The sequence below is a fragment of the Eurosta solidaginis genome, chromosome 5 (assembly GCF_040869045.1).
Source record: "Eurosta solidaginis isolate ZX-2024a chromosome 5, ASM4086904v1, whole genome shotgun sequence".
NCBI lineage: Eukaryota > Metazoa > Arthropoda > Insecta > Diptera > Tephritidae > Eurosta > Eurosta solidaginis.
The window spans coordinates 249,894,932-249,914,223 of record NC_090323.1 but is presented as its reverse complement, the minus strand read 5'-3'; the positions used below and the strand labels follow the sequence as shown (position 1 = coordinate 249,914,223).

At 35.7% G+C, this 19,292-nt stretch overlaps 1 protein-coding gene across 1 annotated transcript in view; it reads right to left on the bottom strand.

The window, feature by feature from the left end:
• Positions 1–6,761: 6,761 nt before the first annotated feature.
• LOC137253159 (uncharacterized) overlaps positions 6,762–19,292 on the bottom strand; it is a 317,974-nt gene continuing 305,443 nt past the window's right edge. The window contains exons 28-29 of the mRNA XM_067789611.1: positions 9,894–10,018; positions 6,762–8,117 (exon numbers count right to left, since the gene is read on the bottom strand). Of these exons, the coding sequence (XP_067645712.1) occupies positions 6,762–8,117; positions 9,894–10,018 (1,481 nt within the window). The remainder of the gene's footprint in view (positions 8,118–9,893; positions 10,019–19,292) is intronic.

The following is a 19,292-nucleotide window of genomic DNA, read 5'->3' as shown; positions in this document are numbered from 1 at the left end:
AGCTGTTGATGAGTGCTTTAGTACTGCTTGGTGATTAGGGTCTCAAGATATAGGCCAAAACGTGAACCCGGATACCCCTAGAATGTGTGTGTAATATGAATGTCGAATAAAAGCTTTTGCTGAGAGCTCTAAGGTAATTTTCATTGTGATATTCGATTTAGTCGCATCAACCTGGCAAAGCTGATAAATATGCTTGCGAAGCCGAAATAGAGACATGAATTAATAATACCCACATACCTATTTACATACGTCCTATTCGATTTGCCTGAAATTTGGTATATAAATTTGCCTGTATTACTATATTATTATTTACGATCATTTTTTCAGGGAAATAGACCAGAGACGGACTGGGACTGGGATTAGGACTAGGACTGGGACTGAGACTCGGAGTGGGACTGGGACTGGGACTGGAACAAAATACATACCACCCTCTGGGACAGGCAATAATGGATGGAGAAGAATTAGAAGAACGTGGGAGAAGAGAAAAGAGAGAAGGAGACTGAGAAAGAAATAGAATGAGACGAATATGGAGATAGATGAAGCGAAAAAGACGGAGGGAGGAGTGAATAAAAGGATCAGGAAAAAATGAAGAGGGGTGGGGGGAGGGCAGAGTTAGACGGAAAAAGCTTATTGAAATGTATGCATATAGGCCAAATTTAGGGCAGAAAAACGTCTGCCGGGTCTGCTAGTACATAAATATAATTTAAGGCCCGGTTTTTCAGTAGTTGATTAAGCTAAGCTTAAACTAAGTTTGCTTAAGCACTAGTCAAATTTAAACTCCAGTTAAACTACTGAGCAATTTTTCGGTCACAGTTTAAGGCCGCCTTTTGGGTAGGATTTTTTGTACGGCAACATTGGTTTTTTATTATCTAGATAATTTGTAGATTTGTAGATACAGTTAGATTTTGTATACCCAACAAACGTTTAAAAGATATTTCTCGAGCGAAATAAATATTCAACACGTTTCTCCAGTTGATATTCTACATTGGATAACGAGTTGAGGTGAACTTGAAAAAAAAAACTGCAAGATGGTACCATTGTGAGAAATTTATGAGAAACGAACACCTGATTGATAGCAGTAATGAAGCGTAATGTAGGAATAATAAATTATATATATTTCATTTTATTTTCGTGAAAATATTGCAGTATTGGAATCTTACATTTGAGTCCAGTCAAAGAACCACAAGTTGGGAACTATCATTTTTTCAACTTAAGTAATATCATTTTTCGCTCTATAAAAAAATCCTTATTTTGCTGAGTATGCTTTGATTCTCAAGTTGAGCCACTAATTCGTAACAACTCTTAAGATTTTAGAAGTATATTATCAACATGAGCTCTAATGGTACTCAAGCCCAAATGCTTGTTGGGTATATTCGACGTCATTTCGAACGAACGCAAATCGCCGATGGTTAACTAGAGTTTCACCCTGCTAGATCGGCCGACTAAGCTCAGCTTAAACTTTAGTTAAGGTAGAACGAAAAACTGCAGAGTAAGTTCAAGCGTAGTTTAACTGACAAAGTCAGTTGTATTTGTAGTGAAAAGCCGGGCCTAAAAAACTAAACAACACGCCGTAGTTCAGAGCACAGAAGTTCGGGTCTCCGCTATTAAGCACAACATGTTTTGTGGCGAGTTATTTAACCACTAATTTCTTCAATAATTGCGTGCCTAGCCTAAAGAGTTACAATCATGCAAGTGAAGCTAATATACATAAGCGTGTTAAAAAAGTTCTAATTCTAATACTAGCTAAATATGTAATTCAGAAGACTTTTTAGCATTCCAAAGTAAAATTTAAGAAAAGAATATTTGAAGTGTACAATAGTCTTTAAAACACCTTGAAATTTAATAATGTTCAAAATAACTTAGAAATTTTAATTTGAAAATCGTTTTACCGGAAAAAATTCAGAAAACCTCTACCGAGGTCCAAACTTTGTATTTGAAAATCCTACAAAGCCCGTTAGTATTTCTCATCACTACTGTAATCGCTATAGTATTGATACTATTCCTTAATTAACTAATATACCTGCACTTATCCCTTTGCAATTTGAGACGTTTGTTTCGTTATGTATACAATTTCGATTTATATTTCAACTACTGTGTGGAATATACACCTGTATCGACTGCCAGTTCAAAAATGCCGTATCTCAGTATTTTTTTGAAAAATTCCCTATAAAAGAATTGTTTTTTTTTTAGGGTTTTTTCCTTCAAGCAATTTATGAGCTGTTGAGTTCATTTAAACTTGTTTTGTTGATTATTTAAACATGTTGAGCTTATGCAATATGATTACATAAGGGTTAACATGCAAGTCCACACAGTTACATTCTTTCATTCTCTTTGATTCTATCGTTCGTAACTTCCAATAATCTTAATATATAAAAAACACGTGTCACAACATTTTTGGCCGCGATGGACTCCTAAACTACTGAACCGATTTTGAATTTGTTTTGCACCCCGTGTGTAGTTTGATCTAGCTTGAGAGATAGAATAGGTTATATCTCAGTTTATAGTCGTAATATTGTTTTATTGCAAATTTTTTTATTTGTTTATACGTAATAATAAAATGTTACCTATACGTAGTGGCACTCATATTTTCAGGTGGTGCGGATATTCTTCAGTGTAATTGCTTTGTGTTTAATTAAACAACCCACTTATCAATAAATAATATTATAGCGAATGATATCAAGTATAGCACATTACCAGGCCCGTCGAGAGGGTGGGGTGGGGGGGTTTCTGAGGGGCCCGCGATTTAGAGGTACTATGACATTTTTCTTAATTCAGGAGAGTCTTTAGTTGTGTAGAGGGTAATTTTCATACCCCTGGGTGACTAGGGTTTCGAGATATAGGCCATAACGTGGGCCAGTGAATGCCTAGACAGTGTTTATATAATATGGATATCAAATGAAAGCTGTTGATGAGTGCTTTAGTACAGAGTAATATATTATCAAGAGACGGACTGGGACTGGGATTAGGACTAGGACTGGGACTGAGACTCGGTGGGACTGGGATTGAGACTCGGTGGGACTGGGACTGAGACTCGAAGTGGGACTGGGACTGGGACTGGAATAAAATACATACCACCCTCTGGGACAGGCAATAAAGGATGCAGAAGAATGAGAAGAAATTGAGAGAAGAGAAAAGAGATAAGGAGAAGGAGATTCAGAAAGAGATAGAATGAGACGGAGATGGAGCTAGATGAAGCGAAAAAGACGGAGGGAGGAGTGAATAAAAGGATTAGGAAAAAGTGAAGAGGGGGAGGGCAGATTCAGACGGAGAAAGCTTATTAAAATGTGTGCAGATAGGCCAAATTTAGGGAAGGAAAACGTCTGCCGGGTCTTCTAGTTAGTTAATAAGAACTAGTAAAAATTACTTTGACATTGATCGTGTGCTTTTCAACTCGTTAACATTGCCGCTGCCCAATAATTAGAATTTGTGAAATTACGTGGATTTTTGTGCATATACGACCGCCAGAGTCTCTAAGTAATATTTTGTATAACTTAGTGGTTATTAATTAGAAGCATTAAAGCTAAATTAATAAAATCCCACCCGCTTATTATTTGGAAACTCGAAGCAAGCGCAACAACAACAGGTGCTACCATTTGCGAATACAGTCCACAATCGAAGCAAAATTCGCCGCACCATGAGCGTTTATGGGTATTTTTCAAAGTTTTCGGAAATATGTCGTTTTCGAACCGGCAATCGAGATAGGGTGATTTCTACTCAGCAGCGGTTTTATTCTATAAAATTTTCTTTAGGCTCATTCCATTTCAAGACACCCGGTCCGCGCAGGACATGATTTTTGATTTCGATGAAATTTTAATATGTTGTTCTTTGGTGAAAATAGTGAAACACGTGTTTTTTTTTTTTTGCTTCAAACAATTTTTTTTCGGATTTATCGGCGATAAAATGCAATCGATATTTTATTCACCAATTTTTTCAACTGTCAATAACTTTGCCAAAAAATTAACCGATTCTCATGATTTTTTCTTTGAAATGTTCGCTATTACTTTTTGGTCAAAAAATTAATATTTCAAAAAAAGTAACTTTTTTTTTGGTTTAAACTTTTTCTGTATCGACTGAACAGTTTATATTCCAACTTGGGTAAATATCTGTTAACCAAAACTCGTTGTTTTCGAAATATGAATTTTTGAATAATTTATTAAATTTTGATGAGCTCGAGGCAGTTTAAAAAATTGAAACACAGTTTAAATGTTTGTATTTCAATTTTATTTGGTTGATATTTCGATCTCATTCTGAGATCATCCTCAGGAAACAATTGAATATGTTTTACCGGTAAGTCGGTAAAAAAATCATGAGAATCGGTTAATTTTTGACAAAATTGAAAAAATAGGCGAATAAAAAACCGATTGCATTTTACCGAATTCAATTGCCGATAAATCAACAACTTATTAAAATTTCATCGAAATCAAAAATCATGTCCTGCGCGCACCGGGTGTCTTGAAATGGAATGGGCCTTTACTTATTTTAATCTGAGAACCCAGCTTCTACTTTATTAAATATTTATTTACAAAGACTTATATATGTATGTATTTTAAGCGAATTTCATCAATTATATTCTTCTATTTTTATTTTTTAGGTTTTCAGAAAAAATTGTGTGAATCGTGTAACAGAAATTTTGCAAACTAATTTCAAAAACATTTTCAAAATACTACGAAAGTTTGACAAGTTTGCATGAAAATTATAAATTGTTTATTTTTCCGAATTTTTTTAAGCCTGCAATTTTGCATCCTAAAAAAGTTTAGTCTAAAAAAGTACAAGTTAAAATTTCTCAAAATTTTGCATTAATTTTTGTAAATTTTCTTCAGAGGGTGTTTAAGATTTCCCTATATCATATATTTTTGACAAGTTTATCAAACTAACGCTGAGTTAAAAAGATAACTTGGCGTTCGGCATGTGAGCCTTATTAAACACTGCACTAAAATTTAATTATGTTTAGTATTTTATACTCAAACAAATTCTAATTTAAAAAAAAAAATTGATATTTTAACGCGAATTTTCCGAAAACTGTTTAGAGATAGCTTCTGTTACACAATACACAATCATAGATAAAAATTGCTAAAAGTATCCCCTGCTATTTTTGTCTTCGCAACTGTGTATAAGGGTGGACCAAAAAAAAATTTAAGCCAGCTCTCTCAGATGTGCCACAGAAATACTTATACCTCCGTTTATCTAAGTATGTACTCAAAAAAAAAAAAAAAACTCTTACTTCTACAGCTATCGTACGGAAAGTAAAATTTGAGGAGCGTCGTATACAGATAAACTCCTATTAAAAAAATTTATAATTAATAAAATTTATAATATAGTCAACAACTACATCCAGAAAAACACCTACCTAAAATAAGAAAAACAATTTCCTAAAAAAGTTCTTTTTTTGTAAAAGAAAATTCTTTAATTTGAGAGGAGATTTTTCTTAAATGTTTTCCATCAATAATACTTGATTGAATATTTCTCACAATATCTACATGTATGTATGTATGAGTTACCTCAGTGAGTTGCGGCCCAAACACATTCGACTTTTGCGTCGTTTTGCCGTTTACGTTGCGTCAAGAGCTGATTTTGAACACACATATTGCTAAGTTCTCAATCCACAGGAACGCCAAAGTAATAGCAAAAGATTCTTGTTTTTTTTTTTTTGTTTTTGTTTTTTCAATATTTGTGAAAAGAATTTGTTATTTTATAATATAAGCGATGAAAGTGGCAGGCAAACTTGCAGCGTGCGTTATTTCAAAGTGACACCAGCGCCGAGACGACGCAAAAGTCGAATGTGTTTGGCCCTTTAAAGCGATTGTAAAGTTGCAGACCTCGACCACAAATATAATGCCGTGAGAGTTAAATTAAAAATTTTTGTTTATACAATTTTCTCTATTTTAAGAAAATTATTCCCATAAGCAAGAAAAAAAAACATTTTAAATTTTGAGAAAACTTCTCGCCTAGATTAGGGGAAGTATTTCAAAATGACAAAAAATAAAAGAAGATAATTCCACTTGGACGTATTTCACATAAACTATATTAGTTATCGGAGATACAATTTGCCAAATTTTGAAAAGGCATTGCCACCTCAACAATCTTTTTTTTTTTGGAAAAATACCCACAGAAAGGAAAAACTTTGAAAGCCTTTCCAGACATTAAACCGAACCTTCCTAAACAGTGAATATGAGTTCATGATGTTTTTTACTGTGTTAGAGGTTGACCTGCAAGACTCGTCAAAACATTGATTTGCTTGTATCCCTCCCATATTCGGGTGTTGCAACAACATTTCATTTTTGCTGTGGTTACAACATATATTCCGTTGGCCGTACCTGCTGCATCGAAGAGTTCGGGTTATTTGGTTAGTATCACAACATTCTGAGCTTTCCAGAATACGAAGTTGTTTGCTTTTATCATGCGATATAATTTAATTCATGTAAGTCTAGAGTGAAAATGTAAAACTATGTGGAACATGTATGTAATAATAAAAGCATTAATACTAAAAGCCTATATTGTGCCATTTTAAACTAGAGTTTACCAAATAAGTTTATCTGTGGTCAATTAAAGATACAAAAGCTTCGATCTTCTTGGGCCACCCTAACGTATTTACTTAGAGCGCATTTGTACAACAGTGTCTTACATGAACATATTTACATACTTACAAACAAAATGTCTGAATAACATAATCTTTTAATTTTACAACTATCTACGTAGACAGCCTACACAAAAAACTACATTTCATTACCTCCTTCGGTGCTCTCTTAGCTGCCTCTACTAAACTAGGTGCTCACATCTTGCAGCATATAAGCGATCGTGGTACCCTTTCCGGTACCGCTGCTGCCGCTCGTAGTCGAACTCTCAGCGCTGCTGCTGCTTCTACTTCCTCTGCTACTAAAAACAATCATGCTACGACTATTGGGCAATAGGATAACCTCACTACCAGTATAACCGATTGGGCTCATCGATTGGGAACTTCTAATGGGACTGCGATGCGGGTCGAGCATTTGCAGTGTGCAGCGCTCTTTTGTGCGCTGTCGTGCATCACAATGCGTTTCCTCATCAGCAGTTGTGCACTCACATTTACCTTTGTGCTCTCTCACATCATTCAATTTATGAGTATTCGTAAAGTTGTAGCCGTCGTCTCTTCTAGGTTCTATTGCCGTTGTTGAACTAATACATTCGTCAAAGCTACGCATTTGTGTTGTTGTTGCTAGCGTTGTAATTGATTTACGTTTTCGCCGTGCCAATGTTTCTGCACGAAGTGTTACAATTGTATCTTTTTTCAATTGTTGTATTTTGACATCATTCGGTCGAAGATTCAATTGTTGTTTATTACTGAGATCCGAGAGGCTGATATTATTTTTTAATAAAATTTGTAAATTTTCAATTGAATCTTTAAGTGGTGATTTGTCGCTATCATCCTTAAATTCTTCTTTCAGCTCATCCATATATGTACGCGGTTGACTACTGCTGCGTACGCTTGCCGCAGAAGCAGATGTTGTTGTGATTACCGAACTCTCCATAGATGTATCCATTGAGAGGGAATCAGTTTTATGTATGGCAGGCAGCACCGCAATGGTCACAACACTGGAACTACTGGACATAGTCGGCGTCAACGCCAAAGTTGAGCTTGTGGTTGTGCCAAAAGATGAAGAAATATTATGTTGACGACAGAGGGACTTCCGTCGTTGTGCTGTTGCACTCTGCATATATGAGTTCAACTCTGAGTCGGGTGAGAGATCATCACCAGAGTCCATGCTAGCTTTCGCTGTTTGACTCGTTGGTGCTGGAGGTGGTGGTTCAGCATCATTAGTTGTTTCAGTTTGTTTTTCCACCAATTTGTTGTTGTGTGCTCGCTTCGCCATCTCTGCGTTAGGTGATGGGACAGCTGGACAAGGCGCAGCGTTAATATTTTTATTGCTCTCCAAACTTTCCACTTTGCCATTTGATATGCTTGCTTTCGTCACTGCTTGTATGTTGTCTATCACCGCTGCTGGCATTTGCTCGCTAACTGTAGCTGACTTACCTTTCAGAAAATATGTAATCATTGAGCCTTTACCTTTGACATTAACGCTGCCCCGACAGGTGAGCTCAAAGCCACGGCCAATTAAAATTTGATATACGTCCTGTGTGACCTGAGTATGAAAAGTGTTGGAAGAAAAATAAAAAAATTAAATAGCATATAAAACTGTGACAAATTTGTTGTAAAGCATTGTAAATTTCTTTTGTTCAATGTCAGCTGTAAAGCTGAGATGTAGAGGAGTTAATCAAAATTTTATTTTCTGCTGTATTTTAAATTTAGTTAGGCACCAGCGTGGGAGCAAAGGCAGAATGATGCTATAGAGAGGAGAGAAAAATATAAAGGGGTTGGAACATAAGAATCATGCACGCTGTCTGAATGCAAAAGGGGGAGCAGATGGAGGGAGGAGGGGAGTAGAAGTGTAGGGAATATTGAGATTGAGAGGGGGAGTAAAAAGGGCACATAGGAGAAAACAGTAGAGAGAGTGAGAGAAATAGAAAAAGCGACGGAGAGTGAGAGACAAGTGAAGAACTAGAGAAGGAGAAGTAAAATGAATTGGTTGGAAGACTGATTGGAGTGGGGAGGGGGAGTGAAAAAGTTAGGGGTGAAGTGAGTGAAAAAAGGATGGGTATAGGAAAGTTAGTGGGGGAGGTAAAGGGGTAAGGGGAGAAGAAAATGAAAGTATGAGAAAAGCAGAAAGGAAAAAGAAAGGGAAACGGAAATGGAGAGAGAAAGAAAAAGGGAAAGGAAAAATTAATGCGCCAGTCTTCACTCACAGTTAAGTGGTAAAGCAAAAAAAAAGATCACACTATCTCAGCTTTAGTGGTAATGAAGCTAAGAAGATTTTCACCAAAACTTAAAAGCTTTTAGCGAAAAAATATTCAGCCTAGTGCACACGAATTTTTTTTCACTATCAAAAACCAGGACCTAGAACTTTTCTATGACCTCTGCTACTTGCTGCTTCTAGATCTTATAGCTGTATCACCCTTATAGCTGAAGTCTAAGCCTGGAAAATCCGGGAACAAGCACAAAACATGATCAATCGTTATCTCCTTCAGCCTGAACTTTCTACCAAGCCTTATTTAAAGGAATGTGATGCCAGAATGCAGTTTCCAGTAAGAATATCCGTCATGAGCCTACAGTCCTCTCTCCTTAATAATAGGAGTGACTTTGTTTGTCTAAGGTTTTATGACCTACAAATGATCTTCGACACTTTATAGCCCCGTGCTTGAGTACACGCATTTCGATTGGCCAATCAAGTGCAGCTTTCGCCGTCTTTAAATATCGCCCAATCAAGCTTCAAGGAATGCGCCCTATTTTTGGGAAGGTTTTTCTCCAATGCCACCCCTCCTAGCCTAGAAATTGTGCAATTCGACACCTTGTATATCTTAGTAAACAAGGCCCGCGTTGGCGGTCAACCCGATATTAGATGCCCAGGTATGTATGTATGTATTTTTCGGAGCGCCCACCGTCAAAAAATTAGTTATTGGAAGATACTTTCCACTTGAGAAAATTGCAACGTCATCTGCGTAAGCCATAAGTTTGACGGGTCTCCCAACGCACCGCCTGAGCAGATGGTTGTTGACCAGCCCCCACAGCACAGGTAATAACACTTCACACTGCGGCATGCCCTTGTCCACTGTTTTCGTGGCCTTATACAACCCCATTATGGCTGGTTCTTCTCTCATAGATTACGGAATAATTGAAGTTGGTTGTTTTTTTATTTAACTCTTTCGTGCATACTGAGAAAAAATTCCATTCAAAATATTTGTATATTTATGAGAACTTCTATCTGAATTTCCAAATCCAAATTCTTTGTTTCATTATTACTACAAATCATATTTGCTCTGTTATGTCTAATTTTATGAAATAATTAATTATTAATATTTACCTGTATATGATCTGTTATTCCAGTGGAGTCCATGCGTGATGCAACATTTACAGCATTTCCCCATATATCATATTGGGGTTTACGTGCACCAATAACGCCCGCTACTACAGGGCCAATGTTGATTCCTAATTAGGAAAATAAGTATATTTTTTTTTTACATATTAACAAAGGTTAATATCAGATTTTTTTTGTTCGAAATACGGGTAAATTTGAGAATATTTAAATGGGGCGAAAAGGGTGTTGACATGATAAAAGAAAACAAGGTAATTCCATTTTGACATATTTGACATAACATATGTTTTTTGTTAGAGATACAATTTGTTAAATGTTGGAAAACCATATCCAACTCCACAAAATTAAGTTATGGAAATTTTAAACTTTTTATGGGGTAATTTAAAATGTGTAAACTGATTGAAATACAACTAAAATTCCGCATCCAGAAAGTAAAGCAAGTTCTGTATATTGCTTTAAGAAGACTAATGCCTTTTAAACTCTGACCTCTTTAGTGGAAATGGAATAAGGATCTATTTTGCTCTTCATCATCGTTTCTGTATCACCTCAGTTTATTAAATCAACTCTCTTTGCTGCGACAGGGCCACTGTTACTTTGAAAGCGGCCCAGCGAGAGGGAAGGTCTCTTTAAAAAATGTACAATTCACGCCTGTTAGCACTTAAACCACTGCTTCTACATACACTGAGAGAAAATATGCATACTTAATTGGCGTTTGAATATGTCCGTGTTCAAAACTAATACGATCAGACCAAAGTTTAATACGTACGTATTTAAATCCTGTGCAAAGAACCTTGAATCATAGATGTAAGCATACCAAGCATGCTCAGCTTAAATGGCAACCATGTTCAGCGCTCATGGCTACCTACATCCATATACATATATGTATGTAGGTACACACTTAAGTATGATTGTAGGATAGCGGAGCGGAGCAAGTATATGTGCAAATCCCAAAAACTTTTACTTTTTTGGATACTCGGGTTTTACACACGGGCAAAAAACTTAAGGCCAAAAAAAAGTACAAGGACATTAAGTCCGATATGATGATTTTAAAAATCAAGGAAGTTGATAGTAAGTTTTTGCAGAACTTCGAAACGTGAAAACCGCCGAATGTTACACTTTTTCAAGCGATACCCTTAATTTTTTTTTTTTTGAATTTTTTCGATAAAATTTTGAGGTATCGCTGAAACGCTATGGAATTTAAACTGAATGTGGTTTTTGAGACGGAGATTCTAAAAGTATGAGCAATATTAATGTGCCCCTCCAATATTCAAAACTATCATCAATCAAAGTAGCGATACTTTTTTTTGTCATTTTCAATATTGACAGTTTGTTGCTTATAGCTTTTTGAGGCAACTGAGTATTGAAATTTGGATATTACACGATAATAGCCTATCAGGAACTAAAAATACCTGGGACTTCAAATTCGATGTGCCCCTTTCAGTTTTGAAGGTAGAGGCAGAAAAGTGGAAGCACTTGGTGGCGTAAATTTTTTTCAGGAGCATGTTTTTTTGTGGGCACTGCTACAATTTTATTTTTATCACTTCATACCCGTTTGTTAATTTTTTATCTACAGCACAGTAGTATACCTTCAATTTCCTCATCTTCGAATATTCACGCAAGTTAGTGATGTTTGTACATGGGGCAAATATGCGAAATTTCCGCCAAAAATTGGCAATCGTCAAAAAGTGTAGACATTTTTTATTTAAAAGTAAATGAAAAGAAACACAAATTTGGTACAAAAAGTAAAAAAAAAAACAATTTTTTTCTACTCTTTTTGACGATTGCCAATTTTTGGCGAAAAATTCGTATATTTGCCCCATGTACAAACATCAATAACTTTCCTTGCGTGAATATTCCAAGATGAGGCAATTAAAGGTATACTACTGTGGTGTAGAGAAAAAACTAACAAACGGGCATGAAATATTTGACGGTTACCCTGTTTCATATTTTTGCCAATATCTCTAAAACCGGGTTTCAACAAAATTTTACCTAAATATAGCCCACATAGATATGTACATCCTGATAAAATTTCAACACAATCGGTTTAAATAAGTAAAAATTTAAGGTTTTCCGGGTTTATATTTTTATCAATATCTCCAACCCCGGATCTCGGGTATTAAAAGTTTTTTACCTAAAAATACCAATGGCTAGCGCAGCGTGCCTAAAGCGTACTGATGATGAAGGCTTAGCACCCTTCGAAATGGATCTATCTGCGCAGCTATGGCAGGCTGTCTGAAAAATTTTCTATTTACTATTCCAAAAACAAAATACAATTTTTCAAATTTAGAAAAATTAAAAAAATAACAATAATTATCATAAGAAAAAAAAATTATTGTTCTGGCCTTGAGCTCGAATCGAACCTTGAATCATTTATAAAAATAGGCCGATAAAAACAAAAGCAATATGTTTTTAAAGTTTCAAAAAACTGGTAGAAAAGTGTTAAAATAAATGTGTTGCAAACTTTGCAGTAAAAATATTTGGCGGTTATTCGGTTTTATATTTTTACTGATATCTACAAAACCGTCTTCTGTATCAAACAAATTTTACATAGCTAACAGCTGCATATATCTCCATATTTTGTTAAAATTTCGATATAATCGGTACACAAGTATTGAAATAAGTGTATATTTAATATTGCGACCTCAATTTATATATATTTTGTTCGATTTTTTGACTATATCTTTTTGAGGCATTATGTAAGACGAGTAACGGCGATGCACTATAGCTCCAATTTACCCCTCAATGTACCTAACAAAAAGATATTTGCATGATACTATGTTTCAAAATAAATTGTTCCTCCAAAAAAACCAAAGTTTGGCGGATTTCCCCATATACAAATGTATATTGGGCGTTTATTCTATGCAGAGTTGCCGGTGTGCTTCATAAACTTCAAAATTGATACACATTTCAGCCCGTTTTGGAAAGATACTTTTGGCCTCGTTTTGCTATTATACGTTTCTAATTAACAGTTTAAAAACTATAAAGAAACAAGGTTTAATAGCTAGTCGAATTAAATAACAGAAAATTATTTCTTAAATACAAATTGTAAATATTGCAGTAGGAGAAGATCGAACAATCAATCATAATTAATCAACTCAAAATAAAATCTAAGTTATTAACAAAAAAAAATCAATTCAGAGTTAAAAGTGGGGTGCCTGATATATATAAATAATATTCTACAATCCTTCTATTGGCAACTATCTATGAGAGGAAAGTTATGAAAAATAGTAAAAGCCACTCCACGCTATTTTACTCTGAATTGAATTTGTTTGTTAATATTTTATATTTTATTATAATTTTATTTTGATACTGTTTATATTAATTTTCACTTTTTAGTTTGATTATATGATATAAAACGAGTTTTTTAGTTTTTTAGAACTATATCCTTAGTTCCGAAATGACCCTGCGAGATCCTGAAAACCATACAGTAATGACCACAGCAGGGTCCTCAAATGATCCCGAACGTAAGTTCAACCGAATTATTAATTCTAGATAACGAAGTTCGAGAATTTGTGCGCTTCGTCAATTAAAATTATATTGCGGAAGAAACATCTGCAGTTTAATTCAATTCGGTACCTACCAAATGAATAAAGTTAGGTGGCAACTCTTTAATAGCGGTATGATTTTGTAGCAGCTTCAAGAAAAAGGAAAAATATGTGAACAACTGAAAGAAATGTTGCGGCTTTTTCAATTAGATAAACTCCTAGAAGAAAGAAGCGATAACTAAAAAAAAGATTGTGTTAAATATTTATTTAAAAAAATGTAATATTGTTTGTTATAGTCGATGGCATTGATTTCCGTCATTTAAGTTACTTAAATGAGGCTGATATTGACGACGCTGTGAAGAAAGTTGGGAAAAGAGCTGAATTTCGAGAAACGCTTTTTGCTTGGCGAAAGAAAAACGTAAGTAATACTATGTTTTGAATTGTGAAATTGTTATTGAAAGTGCAAGTTGGCCAAAAGTCGATTTTTCAAAATGTTCCGATTTTTTTTAAATATTCTCCTTGGCGTTCCTAGATGTCCAATGAATAGTATACATACCCCAAAACCCCTCTGCAACGTGACCGGAGCTAACCCCGCACATCTAAAGTTGTATAAAAATTGTGTGTAGTTCGATGTATTTTTGGATTAAAAAGTAATACACAGTTGTAATCTAAATACTTGTTCACTTGTTTAGCCTTAATCAAATCTAGTTAAGTTTTCTTTTAGGAGAGGTAAATGTGTTCTTAATTCATACGTTAGATTTTTTATACCGCATGCTTTAACTGAGTTATTCTACTTGTATTGCTACTACTTTTCAATATTAAATTTTTTAAAACCCTTGCAAGTAGAAAGATATATCTTTTTTTCATGGCATATCATGACTAATTTTTGGCAATACATTAGCTTATGTTTGTTTCAAAGTTTAATAACAAAAAGGGCTGCGCATACCCGCAATTTTTGAGTGGTGATCAACTTTGTAAGAAAGTGATACCCCTTTTGGCAAAAGGTGACAACCTTGTTTCCGTTTCCGAGATGGTAGTGGATATTCAAAGAAATATAAAAAAGGAGGTGAGGTGGCAACCCTAAGTGACGACCCTACTTAAAGGTGTCAATAGAAATGCCGAGAAAAATACCTTTCGTTTGATACCCATATTGACATATATATCTCATGTAATGCCAAAAAATTACCCCGGGTCCCTACGAAACCGGGGGCTCGATCCAAGTAATTCAGCGCGGAACACCCTGAATTTACTGTCAGAAATTTCCTTTCATGACAATGAAGTGAGACAACCACTTTTTAACAGAAATAACTGCTGTTTTAGTTTTGCCCAGCTAGATTGATCAAATACCCCACCATGCGTAGTTCATGCTACCAGCGCTGGGCTTAGCAGAGCAGTTTTTCTGTGGATGAAAACTACACGGTGCATTTTGTGGGGTTTCTGTGCATTGTTAACGTAATAAAAATTTTAAGTGAATAATGTAAATATTAATATATTCTCTAATATATAAAATTCTTGTGTCACGGTGTTAGAGGCTTAACTCCTCCGAAACGGCTGAACCGATTCTCATGAAATTTTGTGAGCATATTGGGTAGGTATGAGAATCGGCCAACGTCTACCTTTTTTTTCGGTACGTTCCTAGAGTCTTGAGATCAAAACGTGGACCAGGGTACCCCTAGAATATGTTTATACAATATGGATATCAAATGAAAGCTGTTGATGAGTGCTATAGTACAGCGTTGTTTTCATACCTATTGGTACCCAGGGTCTCGAGATATAGGCCAAAACGTGGACCTGGGTACCCCTAAAATCAATAATATAACAAGTAAGGAAGGTTAAGTTCGGGTGTACCCGAACATTACATACTCAGTTGAGAGCTATGGTGACAACATAAGGGAAAATAACCATGTAGGAAAATGAACCGAGGGAAACCCTGGAATGTGTTTGTATGACATGTGTATCAAATGAAAGGCATTAAAGAGTTTTTTATGAGGGAGTGGGCCATAGTTCTATAGGTGGACGCCATTTAGGGATATCGCCATAAAGGTGGATCAGGTTTGACTCTAGAATTTGTTTGTACGATATGGGTATCAAATGAAAGGTGTTAATGAGTATTTTAAAAGGGAGCAATCCTTAGTTCCATAGGTGGATGACGTTTCAAGATATCTCCATAAAGGTGGACCAGGGGTGACCCTAGAATTTGTTTGTACAATATGGGTATCAAACGAAAGGTGTTAATGAGTATTTTAAAAGGGAGTGGGCCTTAGTTCTATAGGTGGACGCCGTCTCGAAATATCGCCATAAAGGTGGACCAGGGGTGATTATAGAATGTGTTTGTACGATATGGGTATCAAATTTAAGGTATTAATGAGGGGTTTAAAAGTGAGTGGGCCTTAGTTCTATAGGTGGATGCCTTTTCGAGGCATCGCCATTAAGGTGGACCAGGGGAGACTCTAGAAAACGTTTGTATAATATGAGTATCAAACGAAAGGTGTTAATGAGTCTTTTAAAAGGGAGTGGGCCTTAGTTCTATAGGTGGACGCCTTTTCGAGGTATCGCAATAAAGGTGGACCAGGGGTGACTCTAGACTTTGTTTGTACGATATGGGTATCAAACGAAAGGTGTTGATGAGTATTTTTAAAAGGGAGTGAGCCCTCGTTTTATAGGTGGTCGCCTTTTCGAGATATCGCCATAAAGGTGGACCAGGGGTGACCCTAGAATTTGTTTGTTCAATATAGGTATCAAAAGAAAGGTGTTAGTAAGTATTTTAAAAAGGAGTAATCCTTAGTCCCATAGGTGGACGCCGTTTCGAGATATCGCCATTAGGGTGGACTAGGGGTGACTCTAGAATTTGTTTGTACAATATGGGTATCAAAAGAAAGGTGTTAATGAGTATTTTAAAAGGGAGTAATCCTCAGTTCCATAGGTGGACGCCGTTTCGAGATATCGCCATAAAGGTGAGCCAGGGGTGACTCTAGAATTCGTTTGTGCAATATGGGTATCAAACGAAAGGAGTTAATGAGTATTTTAAAACGGAGTGGGCCTTAGTTCTATAGGTGGACGCCTTTTCGAGATATCGCCATAAAGGTGGATCAGGGGTGACTCTAGAATGAGTTTGTACGATATGGGTATCAAATTAAAGGTATTAATGAGAGTTTTAAAAGGGAGTGGTGGTAGTTGTATATGTGAAGGCGTTTTCCAGATATCGACCAAAATATGGACCAAGGTGACCCAGAACATCATCTGTTGGATACCGCTAATTTATTTATATATGTAATACCTGCCAAGATTTTAAAAGTTTTTTATTTCGCCCTGCAAGACTTTTTCATTTTCTTCTACTTAATATGGTAGGTGTCACAACCATTTTATAAAGTTTTTTCTAAAGTTATATTTCGCTTCAATAAAACAATCCAATTACCTTACCATGTTTCATCCCTTTTTACGTATTTGGTATAGAATTATGTAATTTTTTCATTTTTCGTAATAATCGATATCGAAAAAGTGGGCGTGGTTATAGTCGTATTTCGTTCATTTTTCATACCAAGATAAAGTGAGTTCAAGTAAGCACGTGAACTAAGCTCATTAAAGATATGTCGATTTTTGCTCAAGTTATCGTGTTAACGGCCATGCGGAAGGACAGACGGACGACTGTGTATAAAAACTGGGCGTGGCATCAACCGATTTCGCCCATTTTCACAGAGAACAGTTACCGTCATAAAATCTATGCCCCTACCAAATTTCAAAAGGATTGGGCGGAGCCACGCCCATTTTGAAATTTCCTTTTATTTTTGTATTTTGTTGCACTATATCATTACTGGAGTTGACTGTTGACATAATTTACTTATATACTGTAAAGATATTAAATTTTTTGTTAAAATTTTACTTTAAAAAAATTTTTTTTTTAAAAGTGGGCGTGGCCCTTCTCCGATGTTGCTAATTTTTATTAAGCGTACATATAGTAATAGGTGTAATGTTTCTGCCAAATTTCATCATGATATTACAGCTTGCAAAATTTTAAATTACCTTCTTTTAAAAGTGGGCGGTGCCACGCCCATTGTCCAAAATTTTACTAATTTTCTATCCTGCGTCATAAGTTCAACTCATCTACCAAGTTTCGTCGCTTTATCTCTCTTTTTTCGCAATTTTTCGGTTTTTCGAAATTTTCGATATCGAAAAAGTGGGCGTGGTTATAGTCCGATATCGTTCATTTTAAATATCGATCTGAGATGAGTGCCCAGGAACCTACATACCAAATTTCATCAGATACCTCAAAATTTACTCAAGTTATCGTGTTAACGGACGGACGGACGGACGAACGGACATGGCTCAATCAAATTTTTTTTCGATCCTGATTATTTTGATATATAAAAGTCTATATCTATCTCGATTCTTTTATATATGTACAACCAACCGTTATCCAATCAAACTTAATATACTCTGTGAGCTCTGCTCAACTGAGTATAAAAATAAGTCGGGTTTTCCTTCCTGACGCTATAACTCCAGAACGCACAAACCGATTTCCACGGTTTTTCATTCGTTGGAAAGGTCTCGGGCTCCGTGAGGTTTATACTAAAGAAAATTCATGATCGACGCTCAGGTTCTGGAGATATAGGCCAAAACGTGGACCCGGGTACCCCTAGAATGTGTTTTTTTACAATATGGATATCAAATGAAAGCTGTTGATAAGTGCTTTAGTAGAGGGTAATTTTCATACCCCTGGGTGACTAGGGTCTCGAGATATAGGCCAAAAAGTGGACCTGGGTACCCCTGGAATGTGTTTATAGAATATGGATAACAAATGGAAGCTGTTGGTGAGTGCTTTGGTAGAGGGTAATTTTCATACCCCTGGGTGACTAGGGTCTCGAGATATAGGTCAAAACGTGGGCCCGGATACCCCTAGAATGTGTGTGTTAAGGTTATGGTTATGGTAATGGTTTATTCATTTTTTTCTTCCATCATAACATAGTAACTTAAGTTAACATCATTGAGATTGAAAAAAGGTAAAGCATTCTGCAAAATATGATATAATAGGGTTGAATGCTATAACTACATAAATTATTAAATCTAATGTGTGGGGTTACATGGCACTTAAAAAGCAATTAAAATGAATATGTATGTATATGGCGAAATAACAAATATCAAATGAAAGCTGGTGCTGAGAGCTTTAAATTAATTTTCATTGTGATATTCGATTCAGTCGCATCAACCTGGAAAACTGATAAATATGCATGCGAAGCCGAAACAAAGACATGAATTAAAAATACCCACATACCTATTTACATACGTCCCATTCGATTTGCCTGAAATTTGATATATAAATTTTCCTATATTAGTATTTACGATGCTGTTTTCCGGGAAGTGGACCAGAGACGGACTGGGACTGGGATTAGGACTAGGACTTGGACTGACACTGAGACTCGGAGTGTGACTGGGACTGAGACTCCGAATGGGACTGGAACAAGATACATACCACGCTCTGGGACTGGCAATAAAATATGAAGAAGAATGAGAAAAAAATTAGAGAAAAGAAAAGATAGAAGGAGACTGAGAAAGGAATAGAATGAAGCTAAAAATACGGAGGGAGGAATGAATACAAAGATTAGGAAAAAGTGTAGAGGGGCGAGGGCAGAGTTAGACGGAAAAAACTTATTAAAATGTATGCAGTTAGACCAAATTTAGGGCAGAACAACGTCTGCCGGGTCTGCTAGTTTATTTATATACATTTAGGTCTGTGCTGGTGATGAGCTCCACAAAAAAGATCATCAAGATGATGTCCATTATGTGATTTCCATTATGCAGAACTTTTATTAGATATAGTAATAGCATTTAAGCTTATTTTGTGCCTTAATATAACTATATATGTACAACCAAAGCTATATTTAATAAAATAAGTATATATAAAACA